This window comes from Oncorhynchus kisutch, linkage group LG24 (genome assembly GCF_002021735.2).
Source record: "Oncorhynchus kisutch isolate 150728-3 linkage group LG24, Okis_V2, whole genome shotgun sequence".
Taxonomy (NCBI): domain Eukaryota; kingdom Metazoa; phylum Chordata; class Actinopteri; order Salmoniformes; family Salmonidae; genus Oncorhynchus; species Oncorhynchus kisutch.
This window is the reverse complement of record NC_034197.2, coordinates 38296235-38313935: the sequence shown is the minus strand read 5'-3', so window position 1 is coordinate 38313935 and position 17701 is coordinate 38296235. Positions and strand designations below refer to the sequence as shown.

General features: G+C 44.6%; 1 protein-coding gene across 1 annotated transcript; it reads right to left on the bottom strand.

Moving 5' to 3' along the window:
- Positions 1-1165: 1165 nt before the first annotated feature.
- Positions 1166-17157, bottom strand: LOC109880578 (transmembrane 9 superfamily member 4). Its single transcript, XM_031803837.1, has 18 exons — positions 17061-17157; positions 14881-14994; positions 14475-14574; positions 14112-14268; positions 13879-14011; positions 11921-12044; positions 11635-11750; positions 11062-11244; positions 10711-10843; positions 10445-10526; positions 9376-9451; positions 9178-9261; positions 8410-8585; positions 8183-8246; positions 5045-5164; positions 4793-4882; positions 4472-4621; positions 1166-4391 (listed from the first exon to the last, which is right to left on the bottom strand). The coding sequence occupies exons 1-17, from the start codon at positions 17094-17096 to the stop codon at positions 4472-4474; spliced, it is 1938 nt and encodes a 645-aa protein (XP_031659697.1). The 5' UTR covers positions 17097-17157; the 3' UTR covers positions 1166-4391.
- Positions 17158-17701: the final 544 nt, after the last annotated feature.

The window sequence follows — 17701 nt, the reverse complement described above, 5'->3', positions numbered from 1 at the left end:
GTCCGCAATAGGCTGAGAGAGGCTGGACTGAGGGCTTGTAGGCCTGTTGTAAGGCTGGTCCTCACCAAACATCACCGGCAACAACGTGGCCTATGGGCACAAACCCACCATTGCTGGACCAGACAGGACTGGCAAAAAGTGCTCTTCACTGATGAGTTGCGGTTTTGTCACACCAGGGGTGATGGTCGGATTCACGTTTATTGTCGAAGGGACGAGCGTTACACCGAGGCCTGTACTCTGGAGTGGGATCAAATTGGAGGTGGAGGGTCCATCATGGTCTGGGGCAGTGTGTCACAGCATCATCGGACTGAGCTTGTTGTCATTGCAGGCGATCTCAATGCTGTGCGTCACAGGGAAGACATCCTCCTCCCTCATGTGGTACCCTTCCTGCAGGCTCATCCTGACATGACCCTCCAGCATGACAATGCCACCAGTCATACTGCTCGTTCTGTGTGTGATTTCCTGCTAGACAGGAATGTCATTGTTCTGCCATGGCCAGCGAAGACTCCGGATCTCAATCCCATTGAGCACGTCTGGGACCTGTTGGATTGGAGGGTGTGGGCTAGGGCCATTCCCCCCCAGAAATGTCTGGAAACTTGCAGGTGCCTTGGTGGAAGTGTGGGGTAACATCTCACAGCAAGAACCGGCAAATCTGGTGCAGTCCATGAGGAGGAGATGCACTGCAGTACTTAACGCAGCTGGTGGCCACACCAGATACTGACTGTTACTTTTGACCCCCTCTTTGTTCAGGGACACATTATTCAATTTCTGTTAGTCACATGTCTGTGGAACTTGTTCAGTTTATGTCTCAGTTGTTGAATCTGATGTTCATATGACATTTACACACGTTAAGTTAGCTGAAAATAAAACACAGTTGACAGTGAGATATTTGTTTTTGCTGAGTTTATGTATACCTACACTAATAGGAACACTCTCCTACATTTACAGGATACAGACTGCTATAGATAAAAAAATAAAACTCAAAAATGGTTTTAATACACAATGTGTAATCTGATACCAACCCTCAAGACACACAGCATAGAGACAACACGACAATGGCACTTCAGCATTACTCTGGCTTTATCTAGTGAATGTAAAATGAGCACGCACAAAATCCCAGCAGACAACCATTTATGGCATAAATGAATAGATAAAAGGAGACTTATTCAAATTCCAACGAATCAGCACTTTAATTGTTTCATACATTATATAACTGGACATTCTGTAAAGAAAACGTGGAAAAAAAGAAAAATAAAGTTTCTTAAAAACCATGCTTTTGGCTAAAACAATGACATGATCTTTATACATACAGTCAGAGCCCCACAACAGGAGAAAAAAACAACAATAATACGCTTTGCATTTACATACATAGTAGAATGTCATTCACACACATACACAGCTCATGTCAATCAAAAGAACATCTGTAGAAATTCTCTCCTGAAATGTTGTTTTTTGGGCCCAGGTGAGGAAGTATGTCTGTGGATCAGGAACACTTTCAGACACTGGCAGAGGGGAGGAAATGGCTGATGGGATAATGTAGAGGTGAATGTGAGAGAGAGATGGCCGATGGGATAATGTAGCGGTGAATGTGAGAGAGAGATGGCCGATGGGATAATGTAGCGGTGAATGTGAGAGAGATGGCCGATGGGATAATGCAGAGGTGAATGTGAGAGATGGTCGGTGGGATAATGCAGAGGTGAATGTGAGAGATGTCCGATGGGATAATGCAGCGGTGAATGTGAGAGATGTCCGATGGGATAATGCAGCGGTGAATGAGAGGGCCGATGGGCTAATGTAGCGGTGAATGTGAGAGATGGCCGATGGGATAATGTAGTGGTGAATGTGAGAGATGGCCGATGGGATAATGTAGCGGTGAATGTGAGAGATGGCCGATGGGATAATGTAGAGGTGAATGTGAGAGATGGCTGATGGGATAATGTAGCGGTGAATGTGAGATGGCTGATGGGATAATGTAGAGGGTAGAGATGGCCGATGGGATAATGTAGCAGTGAATGTGAGAGAGATGGCTGATGGGATAATGTAGAGGGTAGAGATGGCCGATGGGATAATGTAGCGGTGAATGTGAGAGATGGCTGATGGGATAATGTAGCGGTGAATGTGAGAGATGGCTGATGGGATAATGTAACGGTGAATGTGATAGAGAGATGGCTGATGGGATAATGTAGCGGTGAATGTGAGAGAGATGCAGAGATAAGCTGTTAAGGGAGAGTGGAGACAGGAGGCAGAGAGGTATGATTCATTCAGTGGTTCACTGTATTATCAGTCATCCAGAATGGAGTAATTCCCTCTCAGCACCGGTTCCCTCCCTTTCAGCACCGGTTCCCTCCCTTTCCCTCTCTGCACCGGTTCCCTCCCTTTCCCTCTCTGCACCAGTTCCCTCCTTTTCTCTTCCACTGCAGTTCTATCCCAACACCCTCTGCTGTGTGAAAATCACACCTCTACCAGACTGTGTCTATGCTCTTTAATCAACAACAAAAAAACAGGTGAAGAATCTAGTGGGGTATTAATGTTGACCTGAAGGTTATGTTCCTGAAAGCTCAGCTCTCAATTTTATTTAAACCTTTTCCTGGACTTAAAAAGGTCCATGGATCATCATTTTTGGTGCAGGACTTGGCTTAATCTGGGCCTGGGAAACTGGCACTGAGAATAACGTTTGATAGCCTTCGTTTACACAGGCGGCTCAATTCTGATATATTTTTCTTCTCTTTTGACCAATCAGATCATCTTAGATAAAAAAAACAAAAATTAAGAATTGGGCTGCCGATGTAATCAGAGACATAGAGTAAAATATACCCAAGATAGAAAGGTCTTTAATGTTTTTAGTCCCCAACACCCCAAAAGGAACATTCTATCTGTTGTGTCGGGCCAGTGTTTCAACAGGCAGAATGTTCAGCATTTCAGTCTCAGCCTTCAGAGGAACTCCAGCTACAAGACGGTGTGAAGACCCAGTGGGAAACTCTAACTCTGGGGAACAGAGCCGGTGTTTACACAGGCAGACCAATTCAGCTCTTTTGCCAATAATTGGTATTTTGACCAATCAGATCAGCTCTTTTGACAATAATTGGGGAAAATATCAGAAGTGGGCTACTTGTGTAAAGACAGCCAGATAGAGTAAACCCAGTGAAGGACCAGCTCAATTCCTATCCACTGAATCTAAAACACATTGTCAACCTTGTACAGCACTGATTGGGCCTGTTGTTTATGGGAAACACAACCGTCCTTAATTTAGAGGTTGTTTATGGGAAACAACTGTGCTCCATTCAGAGGCTCATTGACAGAACTGTGTTGCTAAGGCGATCCTAGTAGAGACATTGATTCTCAGGGATAACCAACACCAATAACTTCAGTTAGAATAGCAGGTGTCTCTCACTGAACTAGGTGTTCAAAACAAAAGATCAATCTAACCCCCCCCCCCCCCAAAAAAAAAATGCATAGTTCAGTGAGACCATGGAGCTGTTTACATTGACTCGTAATGTAATGGTGTCCAACCGTTTTAAAACAAGGCTAAAGCTCATAAACTAGAAAAGGTGATTTGAAGATGAGAAATACTACTTTTCCATCAACAGTTACTTTTTTTTGTTCCATGACATTTAATATTTCAACCACCTTAAGCCTCGACTTCCCTTAGCAACATCAGATTAATTGATCACGGAGGAGAATTTCCTTTTACACAATCGGTTACCTCAATGTGAGAGATTTTTTTTTCTCTCCAGGAAAAACATTTAGATTCTGATTTTTAGTTGTGGTTGAAATGGTCACATCAGGACATGGAAACCGCAATAAAAACAGAATATTGTAATATCCTTGTTCCAATGTTAGATTTCCATTTCCAAGCTAAACAAAATAATTTTTAGTGCCATTACCACCATGTGACCTCCCAACCATCTGGAATAAAGATTAAACTCAAATAAACTAACATTACTAACTAACACACAGACAGAGAGACACACACAAAGAGACCGACAGACACAGACAGACCGAAAGACAGAGAGAGCGAGAAAGAAACAAGAGACAAAAGGTCAGACTAAAACATCTTTACAGAGAACTGATTTTAAAACAAAGTGAAGTTCTGAACCAATGCACTTCATTGACTGTCCAACTTCCAAAAAAAGCAGACACTAAAACACACAGAGGCTCAATTCAATTGCCATGCTTTGGCCCATGTTGTGTCCAAGGTGAACCACAGGATAAACATGGACTGTCCCAGAGGAACTCTGTCTCTGTGGACACCAATAACGGAGGGATGGGGGGGGAGCGTCGAGCTATCAGGCAGCGTCCTCTTGCTGTTCTCTCCCTATGCCTGTGGGTGGCACTGTTCCACAAAACCCACCTCATGCTTCCTTCCTTCCATACACAGAAGTCAGTGTTTGCTGGACACGAAGAAGACAAAAATTAAAACCGAACAAGAAAATGTGGCAACAAAAAATTTAAAAAAGCAGCAGAAACAAACTCAGTCGATTTTGACGGCAGCGTAGATCTTCCGTATGAACATGTACGCTGCGTAAAAGCCGATTGTCCCTGTAAGGAGCCAGAAGGACAGGACCATGAGAGCCGTGTATCCAAAGTACAACAGGGAAGGAATAAACTCCACGATGTCCAGCTGGAAGAGAAACACAACATCAACTTGTTGTTAGACAGCTACCAGCCAATCTAAACAGCTACCAGCCAATCTAAGCATGCTTAAAAATATATATATATATAAAAATTATTATTATTATTTATTTTTTTAAATCGCTTTCAAACCTCATCTCAATATGTCTTTGACGTTTACCTTGTTGACAAAGTAGAAAATGGCGTAAACAAGAACGTAGAAGGCTGAGCCCCCTGATACCAGGAAGGTCCTCCACCACCACCGGTAGTCCTGCAGGAGACAGACAGGAAAAGACAGTTAGCAACTCTATGACGTCACAACTAGTGGAGCGATCCAGTTCCACTGTCTCTGAACTTCTCTTCACACACACACACACGTTTTTACTATGCAAAAGCCCCATCTATACACCCACACAGCAGGGCCCCGTCTCACCTCCGCACAGAGCTGGAAGTAAACCATGACGATACTAATCTGGGAGCAGGACACCACCAGGATGATGAACACCAGGAAGAGGAAACCAAACAGGTAGTAGAACTGGTTCTCCCAGATGGCCTGCAGAGGGAGAACAGATTACAGTCAGACAAACACCTCGTAGACCAGGGCCACACACAGCAGAGCCAACATGGGTTAGACCAGGGCCACGTACAGCAGAGACAACATGGGTTAGACCAGGGCCACGTACAGATCTGATTTGATTGGTTCTTCTTCTGCTGCGGCCCATCAATGTGGATGGAGGTGTTTCCTGTGGTCCACGATCAACTCCTTGGTCTTTCTTGCTAAAGGGAGAGGTTGTTGTCCTGGCACTACACTGCCAAGTCTCCAACCTCTTCCCTATAGGTTGTCTCATCGCCGTTGGTGATCAGGCCTACCACTGCAGTGTCGTCAGCAAAGTTGAGAGTTGGAGTGGTGCTTGGCCACCAAGGGAGGGGGCTAAGCACAAACCCTCGAAGGGCCCCACGTGTTGAGGGTCAGCGTGGCAGAAGTGTCGTTGCCTACTTTCACCACCTGGCCCATGACGAAGTCCAGGATCCAGTTGTAGAGGGAGGTGCTCAGTCCCTGGGTCCTGAGCTTAGTGATGAACTTGAGAAGGCATTATGGTGTTAAACGCTGAGCTGTAGTCGATGAACAGCATTCTCACATAGGTGTTCCTTTTGCCCAGGTAGTAGAGCACAGTGGAGATGGCATCATCTGTTGGGTCTAGGGTGGCTGGAGTTGATGTGCCATAACCAGCCTCTCAAAGCACTTCATGATTACAGAGGAGTGCTACAGGGTGCTAGTCATTGTGGCAGGTAGCCTTGTAGTTCTGGGGGACAGGAATGATGATGGTCAACTTGTGGGGAAATCACAGACTGGAACAAGGAGAGGTTGAAAATGACTAGAGATGCCTGCCAGCTGGCCTGAGCATGCTCTGAGAACGCACCTGGAATACCATCCGGTCCCGTGGTCTTGAGTGTTGACCAGATACATTAATAATTTAGCAGACAATGTCACCCAGAGGGATTTACAGGAGCAATTAGGGTTAAGTGCCTTGCTCAAGGGCATCTGATGCTCCAGATACTAGTCCAAAGAAGGACAGTTTTATTGCTTCTTCAAACAGAACAACAGTTTTCAGCTGTGCTAACATACTTGCAAAAGGGTTTTCTATTGATCAATTAGCCTTTTAAAATGATAAACTTGGATTAGCTAACACAACGTGCCACTGGAACTTGGTATGGCTGGAGCCTTTGACATTTTTTAGGGTCTTCCTCTTACACCGCCTGGTACAGAGCTCCTGGATGGCAGGGAGCTAAGCCCCAGTGATGGACTGCGCCGTACGCACTACCCTCTGTAGCGCCTTGCAGACTGACGCCAAGCAGTTGCCGTACCAGGTGGTGATGCAGCCAGTCAAGATGCTCTCGATGGTGCAGCTGTAGAACACACCATCTGTTGTTGAAGAGACTTCCCCCTCTGGATTTCTCGGGAATCCAATCTCCTGTCCTCGGGAATCCAATCTCCTGTCCTCGGGAATCCAATCTCCTGTCCTCGGGAATCCAATCTCCTGTCCTCGGGAATCCAATCTCCTGTCCTCGGGAATCCAATCTCCTGTCCTCGGGAATCCAATCTCCTGTCCTCGGGAATCCAATCTCCTGTCTGCTCGGTGAATGGAGAACCCATCGACTTGGATACCCCTCCAGGGCTATCTTCAGGAAAACACATTGCTGTTGTGAGAGTCCTGTTGTTAGCAAATCCGTGATCGGAGGTCATCCGTTTTATTTATAAAGTGACTGAACACAGTGGTGGCCTGTTTTCGTTCGCCTTAAGTCTCAACAGCACACCCCTCTCCTGCCTTTCCCCCCGCCTATTTCTCCTCTTGGGTGGCCCAAAGATTGGGTCAGCGGTACACAAAGAACCCTGGGAAGATGAATTGAGGTTAGTAATTGCTGACTTGATGTTCAAAAGTTATTGTCGGTCTTAACTTCTTGGATATAGGGGGCGCTCTTTTAATTTATGGATAAAAAAACGTGCCCGTTTTAAGCGCAATATTTTGTCAGGAAAAGATGCTCCACTATGCATATAATTGGCAGCTTTGGAAAGAAAATACTCTAAGGTTTCCAAAACTGCAAAGATATTATCTGTGAGTGCCACAGAACTCATAATACAGGCGAAACCAAGATGAAACTTCAACCAGGAAATGGGCAGAATTTTTGAAGCTCTGTTTTCCATTGTCTCCTTATATGGCTGTGAATGCGCCGGGAATGAGCCTGCCGTTTCTATCGTTTCTCCAAGGTGTCTGCAGCATTGTGACGTATTTGTAGGCATTATCATACTAGCTGCACGCAGTCATCCAGTGATTGAGAGGAGGCTTTCAACGAACGCTATATCATGAAGAGATATGTGAAAAACACCTTGAGGATTGATTCTAAACAACGTTTACCATGTTTCAGTCGATATTATGGAGTTAATTTGGAAAAAAGTTCGGCGTTTTGAAGACTGATTTATTTATTTTTTGGTAGCCAAACGTGACGCACCAAACGGAGCAATTTCTCCTAAACAAATCATCTTTCAGGAAAAACTGAGCATTTGCTATCTAACAGAGTCTCCTCATTGAAAACATCTGAAGTTCTTCAAAGGTAATGATTTTATTTGAATGCTTTTCTGGTTTTTGTGAAAATGTTGCCTGCTAATGCTAACGCTAAATGCTACGCTAGCTGGGCTAGCTGTTACACAAATACTTGTTTTGCTATGGTTGAGAAGCATATTTTGAAAATCTGAGATGACAGTGTTGTTAACAAAAGGCTAAGCTTGAGAGCTAGCATATTAATTTCATTTCATTTGCGATTGTCATGAATAGTTAACGTTGCGTTATGGTAATGAGCTTGAGGCTGTATTCATGATCCCGGATCCGGGATGGCTCGACGCAAGAAGTTAAGAAACGAAAGAAACAAAATGCATCTTCTACAGCTAAAACGTCTCGGAGCCATTCACCATACAGTGACGCCTTTATATAATAAACTGCAATGATTTCTGATTGACTCTGTTCACCTGGAAATTCCTATTCCAACAGGCTAATAGGAGAGGATTTCTACTCACACTGAAAATGAAGAAGAGTTCAATGAACATGGCACCAAACGGTAGAATCCCAGCCATCAGAATTCTTCGGGAAGGGAAAAGAGAAAATGTGTTAAAAAAACACTGTTCATCCAAACGACTGTGTTTAATGAACTTCTACGACTGAATATAAGAGCACGTTCTACACGAAAAGACGAGTATACATGGATTGCTGCAGAGCAGTAGGCAGGCTTGACAAGGACACTCACCCCACAAACTTGTTCATGTACCAGCGCTGCTCAGGCACCTGGCGAGGGATCTGATTGGTGCGGACGGGGTTATCGTACGGCTGCTTGCGGAAGCCAAAGTAGTAGCCCAAGTAGACCAGCGGCATGGAGATACCGAACCACATGCAGAGTAGAGCCAGCATGGTGGTGAAGGGGACCTGAGGGAAGACGACGTCACAGGTTAATATGGTCCACAACACCTGTCCTTGTTCTAAGGGTGGTAGACTAAATGTGTTGATGATATTCAGGGAACACGTGTATTCCGGATCATTGTGGAGAATTTTAAAGCATGTGGATTTGACATATTATCTATGTCTCGTGTGAAAAACCAACGGCCCTCTCTGGGTCAAATATAGTGGTCCTATAGACAGTGGTCCTATAGACAGTGAATGTGTTGCTATACAGTGGTCCTATAGACAGTGAATGTGTTGATAGACAGTGGTCCTATAGACAGTGGTCCTATAGACAGTGAATGTGTTGCTATACAGTGGTCCTATAGACAGTGAATGTGTTGATAGACAGTGGTCCTATAGACAGTGAATGTGTTGCTAGACAGTGGTCCTATAGACAGTGGTCCTATAGACAGTGAATGTGTTGCTAGACAGTGGTCCTATAGACAGTGGTCCTATAGACAGTGGTCCTATAGACAGTGAATGTGTTGCTAGACAGTGGTCCTATAGACAGTGGTCCTATAGACAGTGAATGTGTTGCAATACAGTGGGCCTGTATGTAGGAGACTAGCTAGCTCACAGCTCCAGACGAGTGCTCTCCCCAGATGAAACAGTTGAGGACGAAGCAGATGGAGAAGACCACAGCCGGGTACAGAGTGGCCGTCTGCAGGCACAGCAGAAATACGCAGTCACACATGAGTAGTAGGCAACCGGACACGAAGTTTGATTAGAAATAATATGTCATTAGTCATTGATAGTGTTCATTTGAAATACTCACACAGAAAGCACCCTTCTTCCACCGATGACCTTTCAGCGTGCGGTAGAGTCTGCCAGCGAAGTACCCACCGAACACACTGGAAGCAAAAACAGTCATATTGATGCCTCTCCCAGTGTATAGACAGCAGACAGAGCACAGCCAGAGGCCCAATCCCAAACAGAGAGTCACCCTCCTTATGTCTCAGGCCCAATCCCAAACAAACAGAGAGTCACCCTCCTTATGTCTCAGGCCCAATCCCAATCCCAAACAGAGAGAGTCACCCTCCTTATGTCTCAGGCCCAATCCCAAACAGAGAGAGTCACCCTCCTTATGTCTCAGGCCCAATCCCAAACAGAGAGAGTCACCCTCCTTATGTCTCAGGCCCAATCCCAAACAGAGAGAGTCACCCTCCTTATGTCTCAGGCCCAATCCCAAACCCAAACAGAGAGAGTCACCCTCCTTATGTCTCAGGCCCAATCCCAAACCCAAACAGAGAGAGTCACCCTCCTTATGTCTCAGGCCCAATCCCAATCCCAAACAGAGAGTCACCCTCCTTATGTCTCAGGCCCAATCCCAATCCCAAACAGAGAGTCACCCTCCTTATGTCTCAGGCCCAATCCCAAACAGAGAGAGTCACCCTCCTTATGTCTCAGGCCCAATCCCAAACAGAGAGAGAGAGTCACCCTCCTTATGTCTCAGGCCCAATCCCAAACAGAGAGAGAGTCACCCTCCTTATGTCTCAGGCCCAATCCCAAACAGAGAAAGTCACCCTCCTTATGTCTCAGGCCCAATCCCAAACAGAGAGTCACCCTCCTTATATCTCAGGCCCAATCCCAGAGAGAGTCACCCTCCTTATGCCTCAGGCCCAATCCCAAAATGGACCCCTATGCACTTGTGAAGATTTGTGAGGATTTGATTGGTATAAGTAATATGGTGAAAGTTCTAACTAGCCTATCAGAGATGCGGCATGGTTGAGCGATTTACCGTATCGCTTACACCCAACGCATCCTCTCAGATCTCCACAAGTGCATAGGAGTCCATTTTGGGATTGGGCCTGAGACATAAGGAGGGCGACTCTCTCTCGTCTTACCCCATGAACATGAACAGAAAGCAGGAAGTGGTCATCAGGGCCCCTCTACTGGAAGGAGACAGCATCCCCAACATGGCCACGACTACAGGACAGATAAAACACAACAGCTCCACGTCACAGAGACACACAGGCGACCAGGCTTTCGTCTCCAGCCGTAGTGGCTGGACCAAATCCAGAGATTACAATTCCTTGGTGAAAACAGCTGTTGGTAGATAAGAGTGCTTTTGAAATGAGGTTCTAGAAGTCTGTTTACAGATCACACTCACAGATGACGATGAGAATCATGCAGAAGAGCTGTATGCCTGAGCCCAGCAGAGAGCTGAGGATCATGGGATACTGTGGAGGTCTGAACACGTCACCATGGACATTCTTCCAGCCCGACTCCTCCATGGTGTCCTCCTATCGAAGATAGGCATTGGTCAAGATATCTTAGAGACACACTACCCACAACAGGAAGTAAATACTCATCTCGAGAGGGTATGGCACATTTTTAAAATCCTAATCTCTTCAGTCTCACAATTATTTAACTGAGACTCTCCCTGCAGCTGCAACCACACGCACACAAAGTGCTGTCAAATGCCAAAGCCATGTTTAGCAGAGTGAGTGGGGTCTCTTACTATGTCATCCTCTCTGTTGTAGTTGGCGATGTCCTTCCTCAGGGTCCTGATGATGATCATACTGAGGATCCCAGAGAGGAAGAAGACCACCACCACTGAGTTGACGATGGAGAACCAGTGGATCTGCACGTCGCTCATGGTCAGGTAGGTGTCCCAGCGAGATGCCCACTTCACCTGGCTCTCCTACAGGGAGGGAGAGACAAACAGGGGGTCAAGTCAGGCCATTGATAATTCTTTAGGCAGAGTCCCAATGAGACCAAGGTATCTTTGTCTAGAGGACCTTCCATTAGAAGACCAGCAATTACATAATCAAGGCAGGAGCCTAGAAAACACAAAAGAACCATCATAAATAAGCACATTCCTCAGTGAAGAGGACCCCTACCAACAATGTAGCTAGCCAAGTCAAGTCCCATTTTATTTCAAGTGTATCCCAACACTTCACAGATAACAATTCTACATCTTTACTGTTGCTCAGACTCTGGGACCTAAAGAAGGGCCCACACAGAGAAGGGCCCACACAGAGAAGGGCCCACACAGAGAAGGGCCCACACAGAGAAGGGCCGTGCCACTTACCTCCCAGCGGACAGAGTAGGTGAAGAGAACCTCATTCTCCTTGGAGGGGTCAATCTCCTGAGGAGCTGAGTTAGTGGCCTCAGGCAGGGTACACAACCCCTTATCAGCCTTCAGGTCTGCAGAAGGATCCAGACAGAGACAATTAACAAATAGGAAGGGAAGGGTAGAAACACAGGCTGTATTATCGAACTGTGTTTAATGGGCTGGAATAAACTGTTCGTACCTCAGACAGGACAGGGTGCTGTGTAACTTCACCTTTACACTGGGGAGAACATGCTCAACTTACCCTCCACCTTGACACTCTGGGGAACCACCTCAAAACGTACAACTCTGTAGTTGTGCTCTTCCTCCTCCTCCAGCTTCTCCTTGTGGTAGTAGATGATGAAAGACAGGTGGTTGTGAAGGTAGAACTATAGTAGAGAGAACAGAATGAAGGACAAGTGGTTACAGTTGAAGTCGGGAAGTTCACATACACCTACATACAGCCAAATACATTTAAACTCAGTTTCACAATTCCTGACATTTAATCCTAATAAAAATTCCCTGTCTTAGGTCAGTTAGGATCACCACTTTAAGAATGTGAAATGTCAGAATAATAGTAGAGAAAATGATTTCAGCTTTTATTTCTTTCATCACATTCCCAGTGGGTCAGAAGTTTACATGCACTCAATTAGTATTTGGTAGCAATGCCTAAATTGTTTAACTTGGGTCAAACGTTTTGGGTGGCCTTCCACAAGCTTCCCACAATAAGTCGGGTGAATCTTGGCCCATTCCACCTGACAGAGCTGGTCTAACTGAGTCAGGTATGTAGGCCTCCTTGCTCAAACACGCTTTTCCAGTTCTGCCCACAACTTTTCTACAGGATTGAGGTCAGGGCTTTGTGATGGCAACTCCAATACCTTGACTTTGTTGTCCTTAAGCCATTTTGCCACAACTTTGGAAGTAGGCGTGGGGTCATTGTCCATTTGGAAGACCCATTTGCGACCAAGCTTTAACTTCCTGACTGATATATGATAGATGTTGCTTCAATATATTCACAAAATATATCCTACCTCATGATGCCATCTATTTTGTGAATTGCACCAGTCCCTCCTGCAGCAAAGCACCCCCACAACATGATGCTGCCACCCCCGTGCTTCACGGTTGGGATGGTGTTCTTCGGCTTGCAAGCCTCCCCCTTTTTCCTCCAAACATAATGATGGTCACTATGGCCAAACAGTTGTATTTTTGTTTCATCAGACCAGAGGACATTTCTCCAAAAAGTACGATCTTTGTCCCCATGTGCAGTTGCAAACCGTAGTCTGGCTTTTTTATGGTGGTTTTGGAGCAGTGGCTTCTTCCTTGCTGAGCTGCCTTTCAGGTTATGTCGATATAGGACTCGTTTTACTGTGGATATAGATACTTTTGTACATGTTTCCTCCAGCATCTTCACAAGGTCCTTTGCTGTTGTTCTGGGATTGATTTGCACTTTTCACACCACAGTACGTACGTTCATCTCTAGAAGACAGAAGGCATCTCCTTCCTGAGCAGTATGACGGCTCTGTGATCCCATGGTGTTTATACTTGCGTACTATTGTTTGTACAGATGAACGTGGTACCTTCAGGCGTTTGGAAATTGCTCCCAAGGATGAACCAGACTTGTGGAGGTTTACAATTTTATTTCTGAGGTCTTGGCTGATTTCTTTTGATTTTCCCATGATGTCAAGCAGTGAGGCACTGAGTTTGAAGGTAGGCCTTGAAATACATCCACAGGTACACCTCCAATTGACTCAAATGATGTCAATTAGCCTATCAGAAGCTTCTAAAGCCATGACATAATTTTCTGGAATTTTCCAAGCTGTTTAAAAGGCACAGTCAACTTAGTGTATGTAAACTTCTGACCCACTGGAATTGTGAATTGTCACTGGAAGTGAAATAATCTGTCTGTAAACAATTGTTGGAAAAATAACTTGTCATGCACAAAGTAAATGTCCTAACCAACTTGCCAAAACTATAGTTTGTTAACAAGAAATTTGTGGAGTGATTGAAAAACGTGTTAAGTGTTTGTAAACTTCAGACTTCAACTGTATGTAGAACTATAGTAGACTACAGAACGCAAAGGTTTATACACTAAAGATAACTACTGGACAACAAGAGCTGTTCTGTAATAGACAAGAAAAATTCAGAGTTCCCACTCCCCTAATCTCATACGGATTTGTCCATACTCTCTCTCTCCATGCTTTAACTAGCAAGGAGGTTCTGTACCTTGCTGCTCTCAGTGAAGCCCAGTCTGTAGCCGTGTTCAAACTGAACATCCTTCACCACGTCCTTCTCCTCCTCTGCCTCTTTGTTGGGGTAGAACTCCAGTCGCGTGGCCACTGGGAGGTTGTCTGCGATGCTGAGTTTATAGACAGGATTAACATGGAGCCTACAGCAGCATCTTACTTACACAGTCACCTGACTACTGGACAGAGTAATGAGGAAGGAAGGGTACTCACAGGTGAACATAGTACTCTTCCTGGATGCGCTCAGCCACCAGCTTGCTCTGCTGCACGTTGAGTTTCAGCTTGGCACAAACCACCTTACACTTCCTGTCCTGGGTCATGAGTACCGAGTAGGGGGTGTTCACAATACGATCCCCGCGTAACACCTCCCCTGTAGCACGCACACACACAAACAGTTAGTAGGAGTTCATGGCGTGGGTCTTTATGAGTGACAGATTATAATGAATCCCATACAAAGACAACACAAATCAATGCTCTAGAACACTGTACACAACACAGTAAACATTCCAAACGATGACAAGATGCATAGAACAACACTTCTACATGTGAGGAGAACAGAGAGAGCTGCTTACTTACCCAGGTTCTCTGCTTTGTAGACCACTTTATCAGGCTGACAGAAGGGCAGGGAGTAGTATTCATAGGGAAGCTGAGTCCGGGAGCTGGTCAGCTTCACAGCCTGGGGGGGGGAATCAGTGGGCCACATTCAATTGAGTGACTGACTGCGTGACCTGCCAAACGCATGCCAATAGGCTACAGAACCAATACTAGTATCCACCCCAGTCTGCCTTGGAGCTAACAAGCTTTAGTCCATCTATCAAGCTTAGACAATAACACAGTTCATCATACCTAGAAAACCCCCCAAAAACCTATGCTAACTAACTTAGTGAAACCACAACAAGCCAAGGCAGAATAGAGTACTATATACCTGATGAAGCATAAGAGGGCTAGAACTAGGCTAAAAAGGTTTGGTTGTTTAACTTACCTTAATCTCTACAGCACTGTTCTGGTGGAAGTTCATAGGAGCAACTCCAGGCACGTAAAAGGGCTGGACCCCTCCAGGCAACATGGACAACAGCAGCAGGGCCAACCACGTCTCCTTCAACACAACAAACAGTCAATGGACTAGTTGGTCAATCTATACGAAGAAGCTTTTGATTAGAACTAAAATGTTTGCCCCTGGCAGAAGGAGGTCAGAAGGTGACTTTTTTTGGACCTGAATACCAAAACACTCAGTAGATAAGAGTTGCTCAGAGTTGACACATTTTAATTGATATTGAACAACACTGTTGCCACATAGCTGCTTTAGACATTAAGAAATCAATGGACTGGAGATGCCTTTGGGATATGTAAAGGTGGGACTAATGTTTCACACACACAGAGACAGAGGCCGTGATCTTAATCAAATCCAAATTTACTAGCCTTCTGGGCACACACAGTACAATCCAAGGTGGCTTGATGACTTAGACACAACTTTGAGACTGTACTTTACATAGGACTACATCTAACCAGTCACAAATGAAAGACTATGTCTACACATCCCAATGATTGTATAGGAACACTCCTAATGTTTGAACAGGATCTTCTGGTTTACTTACTGTTACAGTAACACAACTGCATGTCAAATATTAGTACAGAGTGAGAGATGGATATCACCCTTTCACTTAACTAATATCACACCAGTCAAGCCTGATTTTCCTTTCCTGTGTGGAGTGCTTGTTTACACAACCACTAGCCATGAATGTATGACCAAAACCATACATATTGCACTGGTCTGGGAGGGGTGAAGATGAGCATTTATGTGATAGACAGGGAAACATTAACACTGTGAAAAGGTAAATGTAGATGTTTTTTTTTTTAAGTAACTTTTATTTAACTAGACAAGTCAGTTAAGAACAAATTATTATTTACAATGACGGCCTACAACGGCCAAACCGGGACGACGCTGGGCCAATTGTGGACTCCCAATCACAGCCGGTTGTGATACAGCCTGGATTCGAACCAGGGTGTCTGTAGTGACGCCTCTTAATTTTTGTTTATTTAACTAGACAAGTCAGGTAAGAACAAAATATTATTTACAATGACAGCCTACCGGGGAACAGTGGGTTAACTGCCTTGTTCAGGGTCAGAATGACAGATTTCTACCTTGTCAGTTCAGGGATTTGATCTGGCAACCTTTTGGTTACTAGTCCAACTCTCTAACCACTAGGCTACCTGACGCCTAGCACATATGCAGTGCCTTAGACCGCTGCGCCCCTCGGCAGTCCGTTGATGATGAAAACAATAACAAAACAAACTTAAAAACCCAACGCATCATATCAATCTCGTCTCAAATGAATAATGAGTGACATACCTCTGTATACGAAAGAGTGCATGAAAACATCTCCACACTGATAATAGCTAGCAGTTATATAAAATATATGGTTGAGACATGTCGACTAAGCAACAGCAGCTAGATTGTCCTTTCTTAGAGTAACTTACTCTTTGGTTAAGCTTATAGAACACATAAATCAACCCGGAAATGCATAGCTAACAAGTTGCCAGCCACATACTAGTTAGCATTAACCATCTAACATTACCTAGTTAAACTGCCCCCTTTTGTCTGGGCTCTGGTCCTCGAACTAACTAGCTGCCACATAAAAACTAACTAGCAAGCTACCTATGTTTCGCATTTCCAGTACAACTTTTAGCAAGCGTGTACGTAGCTAGGCAAGTTAGAGAACGATGGTTGTGTTGTTGGCAAAGCCAGCTAACGTTAGCCTAGCTACGCCAAAGGGCTACTAACGCTGTCACAATGAGATTATTAATGAACTGTGTCTAACTGCAATTGAAATACATGTCATGTTTGTTCCATATACAAAGTACGAACTAGGTAACTAGCTAGTTAGGTACATTGTATTTTTTGGGCTGAGCTGACATTAACTAGTTAGCAGTAGCTGACAAGTTGTCTTGGCTCGCTAGCGTCGTCAACATCCCCTGCTTGCTGCACCGTTGACAAATCAATGTAGAGACAGCTCATAGAAATGTCGTTAAATCATGACTCTAAATTTCACGTGGTAAAAAAGTACAGTCGCATATTAACAACCACATGCTTCCATTTGAAGGTAGATTGCGGAACAGATTTTGGAAGAACAATATATATATATATTTTTCCTGTTCACTTACCATCGCCGCGGCCGCCATCTTGAATACACGTGTCATTCGTGACGTCACGTGATCCCTATTAGCAGCAAAATGTGTTGATAGTGCTAGCTAGTTAGCTAGTGTCATCTAGTGACAGCAATTTATACTGAACAAAATATAAACAAATCATACAACAATTTCAAATATTTTACTGAGTTACAGTTCATATATGGAAATAAGTCAATTGAAATACATTCATTAGGCACTAATCTATGTGTTTCACATATGACTGGGAATACAGATATGCATCTGTTGGTCACAGATACCTTTATTTTTTTTTAAAGTAGGGGAGTGGATCAGAAAACCAGTCAGTACCTGGTGTGACCACCATTTGCCTCATGCAGCACGACACATCTCCTTCGCATTGAGTAGATCAGACTGTGGAATGTTGGCTGGAAGTGGAACACACTGTCGTACATGTTAATCCAGAGCATTCCAAACATGCTCAATGGGTGACATGTCTGGTGAGTATGCAGGCCATGGAAGAACTGGGACATTTTTAGCTTCCAGGAAATGTGTACAGATCCTTGCATTATCATGGTGGAACATGAGGTTATGGTGGCGGATGAATGGCATGACAGTTTTATTTTATTTATTTAACTAGGAAATTCAGTTAAGAAAAA